Source organism: Hetaerina americana, unplaced genomic scaffold, assembly GCF_022747635.1.
Source record: "Hetaerina americana unplaced genomic scaffold, ioHetAmer1.1.p SCAF_10, whole genome shotgun sequence".
NCBI lineage: Eukaryota > Metazoa > Arthropoda > Insecta > Odonata > Calopterygidae > Hetaerina > Hetaerina americana.
The window spans coordinates 38,833,236-38,855,502 of NW_027286070.1; the positions used below are offsets into that span (position 1 = coordinate 38,833,236).

A 22,267-nucleotide genomic window follows, 5' to 3' on the forward strand; every position below is an offset into this window, starting at 1 on the left:
TGCTTAGTGGCAAAAGTGAATAAGCTTTATATAGCTTATTATTAAGAAGACTGGGAAGGTATAAGTGCAATGGTAGAGCTTGAGCCTCCTGGAACCCTGATAAACTAATGTTCTCAGCAAGCAGGTATGTGGGTCAGAAGGAGATACAAGAGTTCAGTTCATCTTACATGTAAAAGTTTAAAGCTTTCCTCTCACTGCTACCTTACTTTGATCACATATTTGTAAAGGAGGAATAGACACAGTGCATCGCTCTACCTGACAAAAAGGAGAATATCCAGGGTATCTGCTGAGTCATAAGACTCAAAGATGCACTCCACCTTCCTATTTTCTGGTGTGCCTTCCCTTCCTTAACCATTTTAACCTCATTATTGGTATTCACTTAGCAAATAAATATGCTACAGCGCAGTTTAATGTTGTGCCACTACCCAAAAAAAATTGGAAAATTTAATCATGGATGTCAATTCTCATCCATCAATTTGTCATGGACGACAATTCATGCTATTTTGCGACTTCATTTTATATCATATTTTTGTGATATTTTTTTTATTTATGTCATATGGCTAACAATATTAAAGGAATCATCATTTTTTCCAGAATTTTGGGGCAAAATTAGGTATTACACACTTGTAAGGGTAAATAGCCCTTCATCATTTATTCCCCTCCTTGGAAAGGTGCTAGAGTTATCCATAGCGGAGGTGTTGAGTTGTGGTGTATATATTTTTCAAAGCTTTTAAAATTTTATCATTATTTTGTACAAAATGATATCAGTGAGGAGATATTGGCTTCAGCCTGACTATGATTCTTGTGTGCATCATTCTGTCTCCAAATAAATTGCATGAGCTAACGTGACTGACAGCAGTTTGGGGCTTCATGGGCTAAATCAAACGTCACCAGTCTCATTTTCTGAGGCAAATATTGATGTGAGCCTTTGTGTTGTCCCACTTAAAATGTTTGAGGAATGAAACACTTACAGCATTCCAGATATGAAGTATAATGATACATTTTGATGTTAAGGAGCCTCCTGAGATGTGGTACTGATGCAAAAGACAATATAGAGCATGAATGGAATGTGTAAAAAATGCTCTCCTGATATTGAGTTGTTATTAGTGCATGCACCCACGATAGCCATAATTGTTTGAATGCAGGTACTTATCAAGGATTACCTCTTTTGGAATGCAAATATAGTGGTAATAGTTTTCAGGGGGAGGTGACCTACAGTTAAGGTCATTTGTGCCATTAGGGATGGATTAAAAAGGAGTAAGGTTCAAGAGTAACCTGTCATCAGCCTAATCTTAACAAAAGGCACCAAGGGGTCTGCAGTTTAATGTACCATCTGACAGGTTGCGCACTCACTCAAAGTGCTCTCCACAAAGCACCTCAAGTAGGGATCGGGATATCACTGAAAAATATCCACCATCTCCAGGATTTGAACGTGAGCCCTCTCAGGGGGAAGCTACTATGCTAGCCAGCACACCATCCCAACCCCTTGGAATGAAAATATATATTGGCTAAATGTTAAGAGGGCTTCATGATAGAAGGGTATATACCAAAATTTTAAGGAATAAGGGTAAGCTAAAATATTTACTTGATAGAGAATTGTAGAATGCCACTACAGCCTTGAAACAAATTACAAAATGCCTTGGCCATATTATTCCAGAGGAAGAAGGTGGAAGAATGTTAAAATTGGGAAATTGGAGCAAATGGTGCTGTGGAGCAGAGTGACACTCATGAGTCACAATAAAACGTGCACTCAAGGGTTTGCAATGAGGAAATGCAATGGCTATTACAATGGTATCAGGTTTGACTATGTGGAAATCGTTCTTCAATAAAAGAAGAATATTAGGTATTTTACATGTACTTTTATTTGGTGCTGAAGATGATGCCCGAGTGTTGTAACTAGTAATAACAAATAAAAGTGTAGGGAAAATACAAAGTATTCTTCTTTCAATCAGGAACTCCAAAGGCAGTGAACTGCCAATTGTACCTAAATAAATAAGGAGAGGAAAGAGAAAATAATAAAAATGAGTCACTCGAGCTCCCACTTAGTGTGTGCAGTACAGTGACTCTCATAAGTTATAATCACACTTGCACCACCCACGATTCTTCGTGAAATTCATAAGAAAATAAAAAGGCAATAAGCAAAGGACTACGCTAGATATGCACACATGCTTCACCGATCATACTAAAAATTCTGCATGAACCACATCCACAAATAGGGTTTGTGAAGAAAACTCCTCCAGCAGTGGCCTGGCAATTATTCCATCAGGCATACTAATAATTGCATGTGAATCCACAATAATACACCAAAGGAAGGGAAGTGCTGAAAAGCCTTTTCTTCTTAACAACTTTCTTCAAATTTCTGTGCTCCTCCCCCACTCCATAGATTATAGCCATGGGCATTTAGACCATTCATTATTTAATGAATATTCTCATTATTTACTAAATAGTCACACACAAGACAACATTACAATGTCTTAGTTAACAGAGTTATGAGGATTTTACTTTGAGGCATACAATTATTATGTAAAATAAAAGTTTAAAAAAGTTTTGTTCAGTATTAGTAATTAGTTAAGTAGCACATCTGGCATGATCCTCTCAATACTACTATCCTAGGTGTTAATTCTGAGCAAAAAAAGTATAATGCATAGCCCATGATACTGGAGTTTGGATTAGTTTCAATGACTTAAAATGAAATAAGTTTAATCACTCTAGTATAGAATTAGTATAAAACATTGAAAATAATTATTAGCAGCCACAGTACCTTCAGACACCACTCAGCCATTTCCTGAATTCCTTCCTACTGGGTTTTGGGTGAAAAAACTTCTCTAATGTATTAAATTGTTGATTTCTTCTGCCGGCTAGTAAAAAATAAATTAAAGCATATTAGATAAGTCACTTTTTAAAAACCCTACATTATATTTGAATATCAACCACAGGGCAGACAAAAATCCCATATTAACTTCTTAGTTGTAACACATGAATTGATTAGACTTGGATTGTCTTACCCCAACAATGTCATAGAGGGGATGCAGACAATAGATGGCTTTTTGTCAAAGCAAAACAAAGCTATTATTAATACTGATATGAGGTTAACAAATCAGTTCATAAGACAGTGTAAACAAAACCTATGATCACAACTGCTAGTAAAATGTATATGCTTAATACTGTTATTGTATGGACCAATTAATTAAATGTTAGAGAATGGTTGATTATTACTGAATTAATCAATAATGCAAAGCTGGTGCCAAGTTAGTACACAAAAAGTGTGCAAACAATTTTATCAAGTCAAATGTAGCCTAATCAAAACTACTTTACTTTTGTGACAAGGATAATATAATAGTGAGTCGGTTCATTGGTGTTTGGCAACACTTTAACTCCTCAATCCCAAAAGGTAAAATTTCTTGGAGTTGTACCAAAGAGCCACCTCTCATGGGGTGGACATGTTAGTTAATTGAGTCACAAACTCAATAATATTTTTTTTTGTATCAAAAACATAATGCATAGTATTATTACTTTTTATTTGCCCAGAGATCACAATACAAAAATACCAGGTACGTGGTGTATGTACATGATATAAGGCACATCAAAAAGGAGCAAAGACACAGGCTCAATTAATATACATAAAAGAAATGATCCTCATAGTTACATAAGTGTTTGGTACAAACCCATGAACATCGGCTGTAACATGCACATACAATATCAAATTCAGAAAAATCATTGATCACAAACATGAATCAGACCATTACCATTGCTAGAAACTAAAAGTATGAACTTACTGGTCGGGAATATTGTTGAGATATTCATCAACCGAGTAAAACATATTGCGTTGTAGATATCTTTTTAGTTTATGCCTGAATACGGCAGTTCCCTGTGTATCCTTGATACTTTTGGGTAGTTTGTTAAATAATCTGATGCCCATTGCATTGGGTCCCAATTTCAATGCTTTAGTTTTTATTTTCCCATAATGGATATCATTCCTTGCTCTGGTGTAATGATGATGATAGGCAGAGTTAAGGAAATAGTTGCCAATGTTATTTTTTATATATAGAATTAAAAACATAATGTAGATGCACGGGAGTGGTAGCAAATTTAATTCATGGAAAATAGGCCTTGATGGAGCATTGTGAGGTTTCCTGGAGATGATTCTAATAAAGGGTCTTGGTCATCTCAAGGTCTTGGGATGTTTTGTTTACCAATTATTATGGATTATTTCATTGTAATACATTATCAACATCATGTTCTGGTGGATAGTAAGAAGCTGAATCTTATCCCTCCTATGACCACATGAGGGCTACTGCAATCCAAATAAGACAAAATCTGGTATTCCACAATAAAATTCAGAATCACTCTTCTGCTAGATAATTGAATGAATACCCTTGGCCCCAAGACTGTGGATTAAACCTCAACTTATTCTTACACTTATGGACATATAAGAGAATGCAAATATTTTTTAAGAAAAAATTAAACAGATACAGATGGGCCTCTTTTGTCCTGCCCACGAGTCTTTTGACTGTTAAAATGTACATTGTGAAGTGTCTACTTTGCTTTCCTTTTTTCCTCTGAATTTTAAATTTAATGATGAATATTTCTTGACAGTTGTCACACTACACTTAATTTAATGTAAATAGTTACTTGGCATGTCTTGCCTTCATCATGAGTTCCCTGTACAAATTTATATTTTTATTGGTTGAATCTCTTTGATAAAGATTCAGTATTATAAATTTATTATTTTATTAAAACAATTTTTTTAAAGCCTGTCAGCTCTAAAAAAAAACTGGAGGAAATTTTATAATTTAGAATCATGAATAATATGAAGCCAGTCCCGTAAGAATGCATAGCATAACCATTCTACAAAGAAGGCCTATGCGAGAAAGATACTAGCATGCAAGAAACAATTAAAAGGAAAACCTTAAGGTAGAAAATTGTCAAATTAAGATAGTGTTCTAAAACCAAAGTAAGAAATTAAATCCAGAGAAGGTTATCCAGCATCATACTTGAATTTACTTGAATTGGATTTTTTCAAGATGGGGACTTCCGATAATAAGTGTGATATTTGCTCCAAAAATATTCCCGAAAACCAGCTATATTTGGAATGTGGTTTTGGCTGTAAGTCATTTTTCCATTACGGATGTGTTGGTCTTACGGAATCAGTGGCGAATTCCATAGCCAACAACTCGCAATTACTCTATCGATGTGAAAAGTGTTTGTTTGGTCCATGTGACGCAATTAAAAAAATTGAGTGTAAACAAGACGAAGTCCTACATATTGTGACAGATCTACAGGTCAAGCTCAAGGACTGTTTGAAATTAATAAATGACCAGTCAAAGGAAATCGCCATTCTAAAAACGAGTCCACTGAAAACGCATGAGAAACCGAGGGAAATACCGGGTGACGTCAAGATATCGATCACCAACTCATTGGAAAGTGAGCGATCGCAACTTCCCGTGAAAACTGTGAAAGAGAAGAAAAGTAACATGGAACGGTTTAATTATTCTCAAGTCGGAGCTACTGATAATAATACTAATAATAAAGAGCGTGCTCCTAAGGTGACGCTGCCGTACTCTTCCGTTGCTCGCAAAGGAAATGTACAGCCACCACCTGTGGAACCGCATACCACTGCATGCAACATGAGGAAAGAAGACGACGAGGGCTACACCATGGTCTCATATAAACGGAAACCTCGGCCAAAGCCAATTGTGGGGACGTCAAACTTGGACAGTGATTTAGTCGGGCTGCCGAAAATGGTCCACATACACGCTTGGCGATTCAAAGAAGACACGTCAATCGAAGCAGTTAAAAAGTATGTATCAAGTAAAATACCTGGCAAGTGCTTTGAGATCGAGCAGTTAAAGGTATCTAGAGGCACCTATACCTCTTTTCGTGTATCGGTCGGTGAAGACTTAAAAGATGTCGTGGAAAGTCCCGACTTTTGGCCGAAACATGTTTGTGTCAGTAGGTTTTTTTTCTGAAGGCCCGCCTGACCTCCGCAAAGGGTTAGTCAAAGTTAGACAGCCATTAACAATCGCGCAAGTAAATATTCAGTGCCTTAGGAACAAAGTAAACCTGCTTGAAGTGGCTATGAACGAGTGTGAACCAGACTTTTTGTGTATTACAGAGCATTGGTTAAAATACGAAGAACTTAAGGTTATTTCACTCTCAAATTACTCCCTAGTGTCGTCATTCTGCCGGGCCACGTATAAAAATGGAGGTGTGGCCATTTTCGTGCATAGCAGAATAAAGGGGACTATTAACTCAGTTCACGTGCCTGTGAAGGAAGAAAAAACCTTTGAATGTGCAGTGTGTTTCCATGAAACTCCAGTGGGATTGCTTGTGCTCATCTCCATCTATAGATCACCAACTGGTGATTTTCATTCATTCATTAAAAAACTGGACCAACTCATTTGCTCCTTATATGCAAGCAACAGGATACTCGTGCTGAACGGCGATCTCAACTGTAATCTCTTAGTTGACTCCCCTCACAGATCAGAATTGTTGAATCTGTTCAAAACTTATGGCATTGAATGTTTTAACAATAATCCTACCAGAGTCACTCCCACATCTGCCACCCTAATTGATTACGCTGTGACCAACTTTAACCATGAAAAAGTAGTCACAACTGTTTGCGACCTAGGTATAACAGACCATTGCATGGTGAAAATAAGTATTGATACTAACCAACCAATGGATAGTCCAAATGATAAAACTTACCCAAGGCGGTCTCTCACTCATGGAAATATGCAGCATTTTCTGCTCCTTCTTCAGTCCCAAAACTGGGACAATGTCTATGACCTTAAGTCAGTAGACGAAGGTTTCAATTACTTTTATTCAATTTTCAAACACAATTTTGAAATGTGTTTCCCAGTAACACATCATAAAATATTTCATAGAACTAAATGTAAGCCATGGCTAACTGATGAGATCCGTTATTACTCAACTATCCTTAAAAAACTTGCTATCTCCAGTAAAAGTTCAAACAATCATGAACAAAGGTTACTCTATAAGGAATTTCAAAAGTATTACCGTAAACTGATTTCTACCACGAAAAGAACCTATAATGATAATAAGTTACTTAATTCCAATAACAAGTCCAAAACTGCATGGGAAATAATTAATGACTGTAGAGGTAAGAAAAATCCACAACTCACTCTCCCAAAACTTTGTAACCCTGAAAATAACACTGCCATTGGCTATTCATCTCTAGCTAATAAATTTAACAAATACTACGTATCAGCTCCTTGCCTAACTACTTCTCCAGCCAATGTGCTTTTAGCAAATGCACCATCGTCAATGTTTGCCAAGCCCTGTTCTGAAACCAATCTAAAAACTATTGTCTCCTCACTCAGAAACAAATCCAGTACTGGCCCAGATGAAATTCCTGGTAAAGTTGTTCATCATTGTTTTGAAGCCATAAAAGCACCCCTTTTATTTTTAATTAATGAATCTTTGATACAAGGGATTTTCCCATCCCAATTAAAAGAATCAAAAGTAGTGCCCATTTATAAAAACCATGGCTGTGTAAATGATTTGAATAACTACAGACCAATAGCCGTCCAAAATACATTTGCTAAAATATTCGAAAAAGCCATGTATATGCAAATAGCATCTTATCTCGAAAAAAACTTCCTACTTTCTAATTCTCAGCATGGATTTAGATCGGAAAGGTCTACCACAACTGCCATATGTCAGGCAATCGACAGCATACTTAATTCATTAGATGCTAAACGCAAAACTCTTGGAATGTTTTTTGACTTGTCAAAGGCTTTTGATAATGTAAACCACAATAGACTACTAATTAAACTCAATAGAATAGGAATTAGAGGAAGTCCTTTAAACTGGTTGAAGTCCTTTATTCATAATCGCACTCAAAAAGTAGTGTTATCAGTTGATGGGTCAAAATATTCATCCGAAGCATACCAAGTTAACAAAGGTGTTCCACAAGGCTCAACCCTTGGGCCACTCCTCTTTCTGATTTACATCAATGACCTACCTAACTGCTTACCAAATAATGATGGAATAATACCAGTGTTGTACGCTGACGACACTAATATAATAATATCAACACAAACATATCCCAGCCTTGTGGAAAAAGCTAAGTCTGTCACACTTGCTATAAACAAGTGGTGTACAGACAACCTTCTAGACTTAAATGTAAATAAAAGTAAAATAGTAAACTTTACACACAATAAGAACATATCAGATGATCTGCTGGTAAAAATCAATGACCTATCAATTGAGCGTGTGACAGAATGCAAATTTCTAGGTATTTCTCTATGTGCAAATATTTCTTGGGATACTCATGTAAAAGCCCTCCAACACAAGCTCAGTTCAACTTGCTACTTATTAAGACACCTGTATGAAACTACAAGTAAAACTGTACTACTCAATTTGTACTATGGGGAAATTTACTCAAATATAACCTACAGTATAATATTATGGGGATCAGCTGCTATTTCTCAAACCATCTTTAAAATGCAAAAGAAAGCTATTAGAATCATCGCCAGGAAACCTTACAATGCTCCATCAAGGCCTATTTTCCATGAATTAAATTTGCTACCACTCCCATGCATCTACATTATGTTTTTAATTCTATATATAAAAAATAACATCGGCAACTATTCTCTTAACTCTGCCTATCATCATCATTACACCAGAGGCAGGAATGACTTCCATTATGGGAATATAAGAACTAAAGCATTGAAATTAGGACCCAATGAAATGGGCATCAGATTATTTAACAAACTACCCAAAAGTATCAAGGATACACAGGGAACTGCCGTATTCAGGCATAAACTAAAAAGATATCTACAACGCAATATGTTTTACTCGGTTGATGAATATCTCAACAATATTCCCGACCAGTAAGTTCATACTTTTAGTTTCTAGCAATGGTAATGGTCTGATTCATGTTTGTGATCAATGATTTTTCTGAATTTGATATTGTATGTGCATGTTACAGCCGATGTTCATGGGTTTGTACCAAACACTTATGTAACTATGAGCATCTATTCTTTTATGTATCTTAACTGAGCCTGTGTCTTTGCTCCTCATTGACGTGCCTTATATCATGTACATACTTCACCCACCTGGTATTTTTGTATTGTGATCTCTGGGCAAATAAAAAGTAATAATAATAATACATGGAAGAATTTTGCTAATTGGGCAGCAGGATTACCACGCAAATAAGTTAAATCTCTCCACAAAGAAACCTTTCCATAGAAATGAAAAACCACTAATAATAGTAAAATCACTATAAATGGTATCCGGAATTTGTCAATAAAAACGTACGTAAATGAGGTATTACAGAAGAATGATAAAAATCAGGAACCAACAACAAAGATAGTCACTCAAAGATTAGGTGAAGACCCCATAGACAACACTTGGAAAAAGATGAAGGAAGCTTACAGGCTTCATCCTAAGTAATTATGGTATAACCACAATGGAAAGTTAGAGAACATAAGTACTACAGAGGTTGGACAAGGATGAATTACAAGTAGCAGGTGATCCAGAGAAAATGGCATTGTACAGCTTGAAACACAGTGAATGACTACTTAATTAATGTACATGTATCCCATATATCTTTTTAATCCATGAAATATATCCGTATCTTATAGTTGATTTGGCGGTAGAAAGATGCTTTTAAGAGAGCATCTACTTGTAAGCATGTCAATAGAGAAAGGAATGGAAAATTCAAACTAAGGTATTTCTGAGGTCAGTTAAATTATTAGAGTACACAACGAGACTCCATTAGCAAGCCTTGACAAAGAGAGAAAGATCATGGAGGAATAGCTATGAACAAGAAATGAAAGACATCAGAGTAAGGAGAACTAAAAGAATGAATAGATAGCTTAGACTAGCTAGGATGGCTCTTAAAAACCAATCCCTGCATTTATAAAAGAAAGATTAACTTACCAAGCACTATAATTGCGATGACTTATCAAGCTGCACAACATCAGTTTTAATTCACTCTTCCAAGACAGTTGTACTTTCTATACAATGCCGATAAACTATAACCCGTGAAAATTCTACTCGATTAAATTTCAACAAAACAGAAGGCATATGATGATGATTGATTTGATCTAAACGCGAAATTAATACGTAACCTTTGAAATTTACTGTAAAGAAATATTAAATAATGAAATCATTCATGTTTTTTAAATGAAATTGTGCACTGAAAAGCGGGCCTTAAGGAACGTGCCATTTGAAACTTAAAGCGCAAACGCTATTTCATCAGCTCATCACCCGATGGCGTAAGTGTACCGGCAAAAAAATGAAAGTCAAAATGGCAGGAGTGAGTGAATGCTTCAGTATTGGCAGTGTTGTGGCTTGTAAAACGTGCTATAATAAGGAAATCGAAGGAGAAGTGTTAGCGTTTGACCCTCAGACTAAAATGTTAATTCTCAGTATCCTTCTAATAATATCTTTATAGATCCCTATCTCGGTTAACGTGTAATTTACTATACTTATTTACACGTCCTCTGAGACGGGGGATCATAAATGGGTTAAGCTAAGTTTTTCTGCTTAATAGTGTGAAATATTTTATGTGTCTGTCGGTATTGATTTATCTCGATAATTAAAAATTGATATTCTCCTCACGGAATGGAGTAATAGTCAGCCACACGCTGTCACCGGATAACTTATTCTATCATTTATATAAGTGTGTGTAAGTTACCTTGTCATTAGTTTCTACCGTTTATTTCCTTAATTAATCACAGAATGTCCCGCATCTAACGGTCGAGCGCAATTAAATGATGTGCATGTTGTGAATTTATCTTTAGTAAGTGATGTACAGGTCAAAAAAGAGGTAACAGTGGTTCCTGAACCACCGCAGTCATTAAATCTTCACAGGGTGAGCACGTCTATTGTGTCTAGCATGTTACAGTGTCTTGTATAAAATCCAAACAAAATCAAATGAGATTTAAATATTATATTCCAGCTAAACACCAGGGTTAGAAACCAGATTGAAGAGAAGAAGCGAGTAGTCACCGCTCTATCAGCCGATGTTTCACCAGAAGGCCAAAAATTATTCTTGGCAATAACTAAAACGTTTGTATTATTTAATGAAATTTCTGCTTTTAACCATGAGTGTTTTCAAGAGAATGAAAAATTCTCATATTTTACAATCAATTCCACTAATACTTTGTCCATCCCTTTGGAATTTATGTTTACTGTTTTCGTCTTTGCACTTTTTTCCTTTGATTCTGTAGAATTGACGAAGTTAGCTGGCAGGGGCCTAATATTGTGGTATTGAATCAAGTGACTATCACACCACCTTATAAGTTAGAGAATGTGAGGGGAGATACCGAAAGCAAGGCCTTCAACCACATCAGGAAAGTTGTAAGTGTGAATGTTTATTTCCTTATGTCACTTTTCTAAATGGCAGATCGGTTCTCGTTTATGTTTTTCGAATTGGGAATGTGAGTTAAAGCAGTACTGGTGGCAGACAAATGCAGAAATTGTTTTGATATAATTAATTATTTTTATGATATCTATGTATACCATATATTAATTGTATTATTTTAAACGTTCCCATGAAATAAACCGAGACAATATCTTCTAAGACGTATTTGCTACTTTAATAATCATGCTCAAACTATCACTGAACCATAATCACAGGAATCAACTGGAAGGTTGGTTTGGTAGGTGATTGTAGAGTTCACTCAGCATTAAGCCCGACGGCGAATGAAATTCCCAAAGCAGGGTATGGTGGCCTGTTCCTTTCCCTGTGCTGGGCATGGTTTCCCAGGAAGATCTGGTATCTGAAGAATCACATAGTTTGGGTGAAGCTGCAGGTGCCCAGAGCCTTGCCCGGGAATCGAACCCTGGCCCTCCGGACAGTAGTCCTACGCGCTACCCCTGGACTACCGCGACCAACAAACTATCAATATTATCATGATATGTATATTTCCCCTGTTAAAATGGTCACTTAAAGCGATATTTAGACAGAAATAACGTGTCCCGAAGTCTTGATCACCTTGCAGTGAAAGTCAACATCAACATACATACTCGGAATGAGATTCAAATCCCTTGACTTCGAGTGTGAAGGAAATTTTAAAAAGCCTTATGTGTTTTTGATCTATGGAATTATTATTGGGAAAATTCATTAAATTAGGTGTTGCTTGTGATGTTTTACACATATTTCGTCCAGTGAGTGAATGTTGTGGTCAGTTTCTTGAAAAGCAGCCTTTGTACGTGTGATGTTATATAATTATATTAAAGTTACATTAATGTAATTCATACTAAAATTTAAGAAACAGTATCAGGCAATATCTTGTGAAAATGTTTATGGAAATTCCTATTTCAATCTGTTTAGTGAGATGAGCTATGCTCATAAGGACTTCTCGTTAAATAATGCAGTAAAATCTTACTGTCAATCGATATGAATATTTCAAGTTCTAAAGGATTAAAAATTATAAGGCAAAACTCTGAAAAGTCTTACAGTGATCATTTCAACTGTTCTCGTCATCATAGGAGCCAATATTGCTCAATTTGAATCAATCAGTTTGCTATGAGATGTAGTCCATAGTAGCAATTCACACATACAATAACTTAGAGTTACACCATATCCCAATAAACCACAACCTTAGATCGGCTTCATTTGCAACAAATGGGTTTTTAATATGCTCTTGAAGTTTTCCTCCCTCATAAACTCATTCATGAACCCTCAATCTAATGGTTTCCGTTAAACCATTTCCTGGGTTTTACCTCTCATTGCACTACCTTTAGCCAGGCTGTGATTTTTCAGGTAAATACCAGTTAATCATGGGGAAACCATGGGTAACATCAGGGAAAAAACTGGCCTCCCCAGCCTGATGTTCAAATGCCATAAAACATTGGTCTTGTTAGTAGTAAGTGAATTGTACCCTACCCTATAAAACCAACTTTTGGATTGATTACTGTGATTTAGTATGTGAACGAGGTAATTTTAATAAGAATGCAAAAAGTTCTATTCTGCACAACTCAAATACTGGCATGAATTGAGAAAAAATTGTATTCATACTTTCAATTTGGGAGACTTCTCTCCTAAAGCCCTGGTAGTTTATAAATCCTTCAAAACAAAACACCCTGTGTAGATGTTAATGGGGATAACTTAGACGAAGAATCTGAACAAGAGCTTGACTTGCAAATGTGTGTGTATATCATAGGTGGAGAAGCATGTGAAGGAGCAGGCAGCGGGCCAGGTTGGCAGTGGGAGCAACAGCACACCACCAACAGCATCAGCAGCAGCCGGGCCTGAGACTTCATCGGGAGCATCGCAGTAGTGGTGTGCACCAGTAACATCCTCCTCCTCCTCCTTCCCTCACCCAAAGATCCATTCCAATCTGTTCCTCGTCCCGTCTCCACCCACCACAACTGGCCAACAATCTTCTCACGCCCACCTATCGAGGCGACTTCAGTTGGACTGTTGACTCCAGTCTGACAATGACCATGAGCTGTAACAATATGTGGGACAAGAAGATGTGTGGACTGTGTAATTTGATGATTTCCATGCCCTCCTTTTGATATTTCTCCCCACGTGTATGATTTTGTAATAGTTTGGGTGCCTTTTTAAAAGTGCAAACCTATTATAGACTGATATTTTTTTTACTGCAATCCCATTTTTTTCATCAACAAATAGCTTTGCTGCATTATTTACATGCCTTAATCATTTATTTTTAAGGATTTTTAGGAGCAATCATGGGAACTGCCTTAAGGACATAAAAATAATAGATGAACCACATCCTTGAGGCATGTTCAGCAGTCTTTTTGCAATCAGATTGGGATGTGAATAATGAGATATTTTTATTTATCTTTCTCTTGGCATTAATGGCTTTTTGTTGATGAAAATCTCTTGACATTGTGGGATCAATGAGAAATAATAAAAAACAGTGATCTTGGCAGACTTAAGCTCCTTTGGCAAATTCACAGAAGTTTTGAGTGATTGTGTAAGGGCAGTGTGAGCGAGGCAGCATATGCAGTGGATTGCAAGTGTGCCAAACAGTGATTAGCTGTTTCCAATCTAAGGGGGAGGGGTCGTGATGCTTTTGTTTCAGGATGAAATTGTTCAGAATTTTTTTCAACAGTGGAAGTTTTTTTATTACTACTGTAGCTTGTCCTCAATCATGTTTTTTGGCCCATAAGTTGAAGGAATGATTATTTTGCTTCAATGCACTTGGATCAATACAAAATTGAGAGATGTGCTGTCTAGATTACATGTTTGATAGAAAACTTGTTGTGAATAAATTGAAGTCTATTCATTGTTAAAGGGAACTGCTGAACATTGTTAGGTTTTTATTTTAATGAGCTTCTGGTTAGTAAAAATCTTTTGCCTGGTGCATCACATATGAATATTAAAAAAAATTGGCAGTGTTAAGATACTGTCATCATCCATCTCATTTGTTCAGTACAATCCAAAGAAAATATTTATAACTGATAACAAATGATATTCCGATAAATTTAAATCAAAAGGCAATTAAAAGTATTCTCAGCCCACAATATTTTTAAACAAATACAGCCATAATGTACCGAACTGTTTTTCGTTGAATAATTATTTTGGCCATTTCTTTGTAAATTATACAGTAAATTGTTTTCATGAATTTATTATTACTAAATTATTTGAACCAAGAACCAACTGCAATGATTTCAAAAATCCTTAACCCTTATGTCTTCATGGCCAAAAAGGGGCCTTTAGTGTTCCAGATGAATTTATCAAAGATGGAAATTGCATTTAGTTGCCAAGTTCTTCAGAATTACTTTTGAAATGGAGTTGGGAGGTAGTATCATAGTATAAATGTTTTCGGATGTATGGTGTATATTTTAGTACATGAGGTAATAGCTTCTATGTTGGGCTCAGATAGTCATCAAATGGATGAAATCATCATATGGTACATAATGGAGTCTGCGTTTATATCCATCCTCATCAGTTGTTTCAATAGGCCTTAATGAAGTAATGGTAAGTGCCAAGGAAGAAAATAGGCTTTAGAGCTTTCCTATGTAAAAGTACCATCAACAATGGAAAAGCATGTTGATGATGATTTGCGGTTCGTTTTGTGATCATTCTTTGGTATCAACATGGAAGTTGCTAATGTACATGGAAGAATGTTACAAAAAGTCAATTCTCAAGTTCCTCTAAATGACTATAAGGGATAGCATTGGTGTTAAAACTGCTTGTATATTGATACTGCCACTAAATGGTGATCCCTGGTTTTTAATCTCCAACCACTGCAGTTACATGAGCCTGGAGGGTTGATGAGATACTATTTCAGTGAATGTTTTGATATTTTTTTTAATTAAACATATGGCTGGCAGCATGGCATGCTGATGTGTTGAATTTGTTCAACTAAGCAGTCATTTTCCTGATTTTGTTTAGTAATGTGGCCATTGAAAAACCATTCTCAAGTATTGAGTTTTATGTTACTATTGTTACTTTATGTAGATAACTGCTCAGAATCAGTATTTCCTTTTCCTACTTTAATACTCATGCAGGCTTTTTTCTTTATTAATTCAAGTGTATACTGAAAGTGAAAATGGAAGAATGTGAATACAGAATTAGGCAAAATGAAGTACAAAGAATTAAACAATAAATTGAGGCAGGCAGCAAATAGGGCAAGGAAAACTTGGTGGAAGATGCAGTGCGAGGATATGGAAAGTCAGCAGAGGAAGGGTGAAATCGGTGCGCTCTACAGCAAAGTTAAATCTTCATCGGGAAGTAAGAAAGGGAGATGAACAATAGCAGTTAGAGATAAGGCGGGTAAGGTAATAGTTGACGCAGGAAAGATCCAAGAGAGATGGAAGGAATATATAGAAGAACTGTATAGCAAAGAGCTTAGACCAACGAATTTAGACATAGAAAAGGAACATGACGTAGAGGAAGATAGCTTAGGTCCAGGCATACTAGACAATGAGATAGAAGGGGCATTAAGGGAGATGAAACTAAATAAGGCTGTTGGGGTGGATAACATCCCCGTGAAACTTTTAAAATGCTTAGGAAAATGTGGGAGGAAGAGGCTATATGGGCTGATCCGTAGTATTTATGAGGAAGGAATCTGGCCGGAAGACTTTGTGAGATCAGTTTTAGTTCCCATTCCGAAAAAGGTAAAGGCTACATCATGTGAGGACTACAGCACAATTAGTTTGATATCCCACGCAGCCAAAGTTGTCCTCAGGATCATAAACAAAAGGATAGAGAGTAAGGCAAATGATTACTTAGGGGATGATCAGTTTGGGTTTAGGAAGGGGAGAGGTACACGTGATGCCATTGCAGTAATGAGATTATTAATCAAAAGGAATATAGAACACCACCAGGAGGTATTTGTCTGTTTCGTAGATTTCGAAAAAGCATTTGATAGAGTGAATTGGGAAAAACTGAGTATATTGCAGAAAATAGGAATAGATTGGAGGGAAAGGAGGCTAATCTGCAACCTGTACATGTCTCAGACTGCTCAGGTACGAGTGGGGAACGAGGAGTCCGGTTGGGCTGTGTTAGGAAGAGGGGTAAGGCAGGGTTGCCCATTATCACCGTTGCTGTTCAACCTGTATGCAGAGGAAATGATTAAAGAGGCATGGGAAGAACTGGAGGTAGGAATAATATTTCAATAATATTATAGGAATAATATTTCAATAATAATATAGGCATTTGTCATATATGCTGGGAAAGTGTTAATTTTGGCAGAGTAAGAACTTTAGTCTAAACAAAAGCATGATAAGACAATTCACGAAAAGGTCCAGATGATCAAGCAGTAGTAGCAATAAGGTAGGCAAACACTATCACCTGTTTTAATGTGAGAACTATGGTAGGAAGGTTACTTCAATTTATTCAGTTTTATGTGTGTTTAAGGTATGGCTAATATATATCTTCTATGAAAATTATCATTAATGCTAATGTGATAAGGTATGTGTTTCTCTACCTAGACTTATGCAGAATTACTTGCTCTGCTTGAATTTGTCTTGTTCTGACTGGGTGTCACTTCCATGCCCAAACATTACTTTCTCAAACTATCTTTCCAGTTGTACATTTGTCAATTGATCTCTATCATTTTATACTCGTATTGAATTTTTATATTATTTTAAGTGCTATTTTGAGATAGTGACAGTCGTATAGAAGTGGGGTGGAAAAGAGGGCAGTTTTCTCAACCTACAAAAGCTGACCTCTCTTATAAATCCAGAACCAGTGAATTTCAACATAAGTTTCAAAGTCATTGAGGGCTGAGGTTTTGGCCTAGTCAGAGAATCTACTGCCTTGATCAAAAAGTTCCCGGAATAACCACCGTGTGGCGCTCCCATCGTTCCGATTTGAGTTCTGTTTTTTTTGTTAAATTGGTACATCTGTTGTTGATATTCCCTTTAAATCTTAGTGTCATAACTTGACATTTGCAAAAGTTACGTAGCCAAGAGTACATCTATCTCTGTGTGTGTTGGCGATTTTTTACAATTGCAGAAATGGATTTAAATTTGCAACAACGAACTTGTATTAAATTTTGCGTAAAAAACGGATTTAGTGGCGCACGGACGTTGGAAATGTTGGAAAAGTGTTTCGGCAACGATTCTCTAAAAAAAACGGTCGTTTACCAGTGGCACGAGCGGTTCAGAAGTGGTCGTGAGTCAATCGAAGATGATGAACGCAGTGGCAGACCATCGACATCGAAAGTCGGTGAAAAAATTGATAAAGTAAAAGAAATGTTGGTCAATAACCGCAAATTAACCATCAGAGAAATAGCGGAGGACTTGAACATTGCCTATGGATCCGCCCAAGACATTGTGGTTAATGATTTGGGTTTCCGTCGTGTAGCATGCCAAAAGACCTCAATTTCATGCAAAAAAGAGACCGTGTTGACGTCGCAAAAGACATGATTTGCGAGGCTGAATCCGATCCCACATTCATCAAAAGGATCATTACTGGAGACGAGACGTGGGTTTATGAGTACGACACGCAATCCAGACATCAGGCAAGTGAATGGCGTTCACCAAATGAGCCGAGACCAAAAAAACCACGTCGTTTTCAGTCAAAAAAGAAGGCAATGCTGACGGTTTTCATGGATTACAACGGTGTAGTGCATCATGAATTTTTGCCAGAAGGCCAGACAGTAAACAAAGAGTATTATTTGGGCGTTATGAGACGTTTGCGTGAAGCAATTCGCCGAAAGAGACGAGAAAAGTGGGCAGAAAACTCGTGGATTTTGCACCATGATAACGCACCGTCGCACAGTGCTATCATTATTCGTAATTTTTTGACGAAAAATGCAACAAATACCACCCAACAGCCACCGAATTCACCTGATTTGGCTCCCTGTGACTTCTTTCTGTTCAATCGAGTTAAAAAACCATTACGGGGAACGCGTTTTAGCAGCCGAGAGGAAGTAATGGAAAAATCGCAGGAAGCACTGATGGACATACCGAAAACCGAATATAAAAAATGTTTCGAGGATTGGATCAAGCGCTGGCATAAGTGTGTTGCAGTCGATGGGGATTACTTTGAAGGGGACAATATAGATTTAGATGAATAAACTTGTATTTTTAATTTTCTGAATAAATTTCGGGAAATTTTTGATCAAGGTAGTATGATGACTACAATGCCACTTTAATATTTCCATTTCATGCTAAACAGAAAGGCTTAAAAAATGATCGAAACAAAATTTTCTTCCAAATATATAAGTACTAAGTCAAAATTCTTCATCTTGTCTTACAATCTCTCCATACATTACATATTTACATAGTCATCCCAGCCAATGTCTCCTCTTACTTATAATCCATTCCTCTCCCCCAGTACAGCTCTCACACTAATCACTTCAAAAATATTACCCACTAGCCTCCCAGTCATTTATATTCAAATAGTTACTAATATGATTGAATTAATTTGACATCTGACAATTTTACTGTCATGATGAAAGTGCCTTCAACATGTGGTTTTGTACTGTGTACAGGGGCAATGAAAAATAGAATTCATATTTCCTTATGATTAGGTGTTATATACTGATGAAATTGAACTTTTAGAAATCTTAAGTGCATTCTAATCATTAATAGACTCCATCCAATAATTTTTTTACCAATTCTTTATCCTTTAGCTGCAAAGAAAGAAATATTAAAGTGGAACGAAACTTGGTAAAATAATGATTACAATATTAAGGTTTCTGGAATTTATTGCTAACATATTTTATTATTTACTTCCAGTAATTATGTCTTGCAAAAGTGAAAATATCAATTCCAAAAATTTTGTCTCCATGGCCAACTAGAAAACACTTCTTTTGACACTTACTGTTCAAACTTTCCAACCCTTATTGAATCAGCTCATTCCTTAAATTAAAAACATGAGCAATTCATGAACAATTAATCAATATTTAAATAATACGAAAACCTCAAATTTGCTTTTCCATGCCAAGAAGACTCAACCAACTTCTAATCCTTCCCTTACTTAAAATGAAACCCTTAGAAACTTTGGATTTCTTGAATTTCATCATAAGTGACAATATCCCTCAAAAGTGCACTTTGATATTATGATAAATAAAATGGCAGCTGGTCTTTTTATGATCAATGGGTTCACTTCAATGATTTCTCTGGAATTGCTCAAAGTTTCTTTCTTTGTCAAAATTCATCCCTTCCTAACTTATAATATTATCATCTGAAGCAATTCTTAACACTGTTAGAGTTTTCTCTTTCCAGAAACAAACTGTCAAAGTGATTGCTGAGGTTACCCTTAGATAACCTGAAAGAAACCCTGGTCAGATCCTAAAAAGTTTTAACTTTAGCCTGCCTTTACTAATTATTTTCCTTTGTAATGAAAAATCCAAGTATCCTCTCACCAAATAGTTCTTTTCACCACCATGCCAAATGAGATAACCATGAAGTGTATTTCATAAGGTTTACTTCCACTCTTTTGATGAATGGCTCATATTTCAAATTTTCCCAAACTCCCAACTGTCTTCATACAAAGCTGAAATGTATTCTTGCCACAGGGATATTCAAAGCACAACTGAAGATATATATTCATTCTTGAGCATGCATTTCACATCATCTCTAAATAAGTGTTAATTTTATATTCCTGTATACCTATGTATTTGTGTGTCTGGTGATGCATTTATTTGACACCTTCCATTGTGTGTGTAACCTAATAGAATAATTGATATTATAATTCCCCTCCCTTTAACTACAACCTTGATATGGTAGAAGGGCATGTGCTTTCTGATGACCCTTAGAGCTCTGCTGGTGAGAGTAATGAGATTTGCTCCTGGTAGTGTCACCCATGCCAATGAGGTTGAAGGGTAGGAGCAAGATGAAAGGCAGTTCACACAGCATCTGTTCCTCAGTGAGTTGGCCATTGAGTGATAGTGTCCCATTAAAAACACTATTGAGGAAGGCATTAAAAAGCCACCCGAGTTATTTATCCTAAGTGGACACCATAGTGAAAATGAGTCCTAGTAACTATGGAACTTGGCCCCATGAGCTGTGTGTCAAGGCCCACAGCAGGAGAGGCAAAGCTTCTGTGGTTGTCATCTTACGAAACCCTTTCAAAGCAAAACCGATAGCAGCAGCACAGAAGAAGAAGACTGCATCAGTTAGAATAGGAACTTGGAATGTTACGAATATTTTGAAGATAGGAAAATTAGATAATGTAAAGCGAAAAATATGGTAAGAGGAAAAATAGATAACTTAGGTCTGTACGAAGTGAGATGGAAGAATATTGGGATTTCTAAAGTGATAGTTATAGAAGGATATGAAGCAGAGGAATAGCAATAATGTAAAACAAAAAATAAGAAAAGCATAATAAAGTCAGAGCAAATGGCTGATAAAATATTATCAGTAGAAGTAAAAGCTAAACCAATGAACTTAACTTGGTCATTGTTCATGTTAACATGCCTCAAAGCAACAATTTGGAGGAAAAAGTCAATAGGGTACACAATAATTTAAAGGACATAATTATAGAGAGCAACATCTGAGAGTGATGGGGGATTGGAATGTGATGGTACTCAAGGAAGATATGGTGGTAAGGCAACGGGACTACCATTTTGAAGCAAGGAATGACTGCAGAGAGAAATCAATGGAGTTGTGCAGGATATGAGGTTAATCACCATCAACAATTGGTTTAGATTCATTAAAAGGCATAGGTATACATGGAAAATGACAGGGTAGTCTGGAAGATATCAGTTACACTATATTATAGTTAGGCACAGATTTAGGAAAACATGATCAATTTGCAGTTTCATGGGAGCAGATGTGGACTTTGATCACAATTTTGTAATTATGAAGCGTAGCATCCAACTCAAAAAGATAAAAAAGGGAAGAGAGTTTAGAAAGCATTGACCAGATAAACAAGGAAGGAGTATCAGTAGACTAGAGAAAATCATGAATGAGATAAGGGAGCTGGGTACTATATTGGAAAAATGGGAGCATATCAGAAAAGGTACAGCAAAAGCCAAAAAAGAAAGTAAAGGAAAAGAAAACCATGGATTATGGATGAGATTATTATAAATATAGACGAGATAATGGGATGGAAGACTGTCAATACAAAATTTGGAATAGGGAAGTGTCAAGAGTTAAATAATTAACTGAGGCAGGTAACAAATAGAGCAAAAGAAGGATGGAGGCAGATGCAGCATGAGGATATGGAAAGTTTACAGAGGAAGGGCGAAATTTGTGCATCATACAGGAATGTGAAAGCACTGTCAGAAAGTAAAATGGGGATGTTGTATCAAACAATCAAATAGTATATGCCAGGAAATATTATTTGAATCAGGGAAAATTCACGAGAGAAAGAGAGAATGGATTGAGGAATTCCATACGGTAAGGGCATTAAAGGATAGCTTAGGTCCAGGCTTACTTGATAGTGAGATAAAAAGGGCATTAAGGGAATTGAAATCAAATAAACTGTGTATCACACAACATTCTTGGGGGCTACTCAAAGGTTTAGAAGAATGTCGGAGGAAGAGTTTTTATAAACTTATCTGTAGCCTTTGAGGGAGAAATTTGACCAGAAGATTTCAGCAGTTCAGTTTTAGTTCCAATCTTAAAAAATGGAAAGGCAGCAATATGTGATGATTACTGAACTGTAAGTTTAATTTCACACGCACATATTGTGGCTCTCAGGATCATCAATAAAAGGATGGAGAGAAGGGCAAATGAGTATTTTGGGGATGATCTATTTGGCTTTAGGAAAGAGAGAGAGGAAAATTGAAAGTCATGGAGTGAAATTCAAACAAAGTAGACTTAGTGAATGAGGAAGACATTGAGAAGAAGAGAATTATTGATGGTCGCGATAGTAGGGAGAACATTGGCAAGGGAGCAAGAATAGTGAGAAAGA

At 36.4% G+C, this 22,267-nt stretch overlaps 1 protein-coding gene across 1 annotated transcript; it reads left to right on the forward strand.

Annotated features, from left to right (window-relative positions):
- Positions 1-10,279: 10,279 nt before the first annotated feature.
- Positions 10,280-14,538, forward strand: Lsm12a (LSM12 homolog a). Its single transcript, XM_071597428.1, has 5 exons — positions 10,280-10,400; positions 10,713-10,846; positions 10,934-11,043; positions 11,205-11,334; positions 13,143-14,538. Exons 1-5 carry the CDS (start codon positions 10,280-10,282, stop codon positions 13,257-13,259), a joined length of 612 nt encoding a protein of 203 aa, XP_071453529.1. The 3' UTR covers positions 13,260-14,538.
- Positions 14,539-22,267: the final 7,729 nt, after the last annotated feature.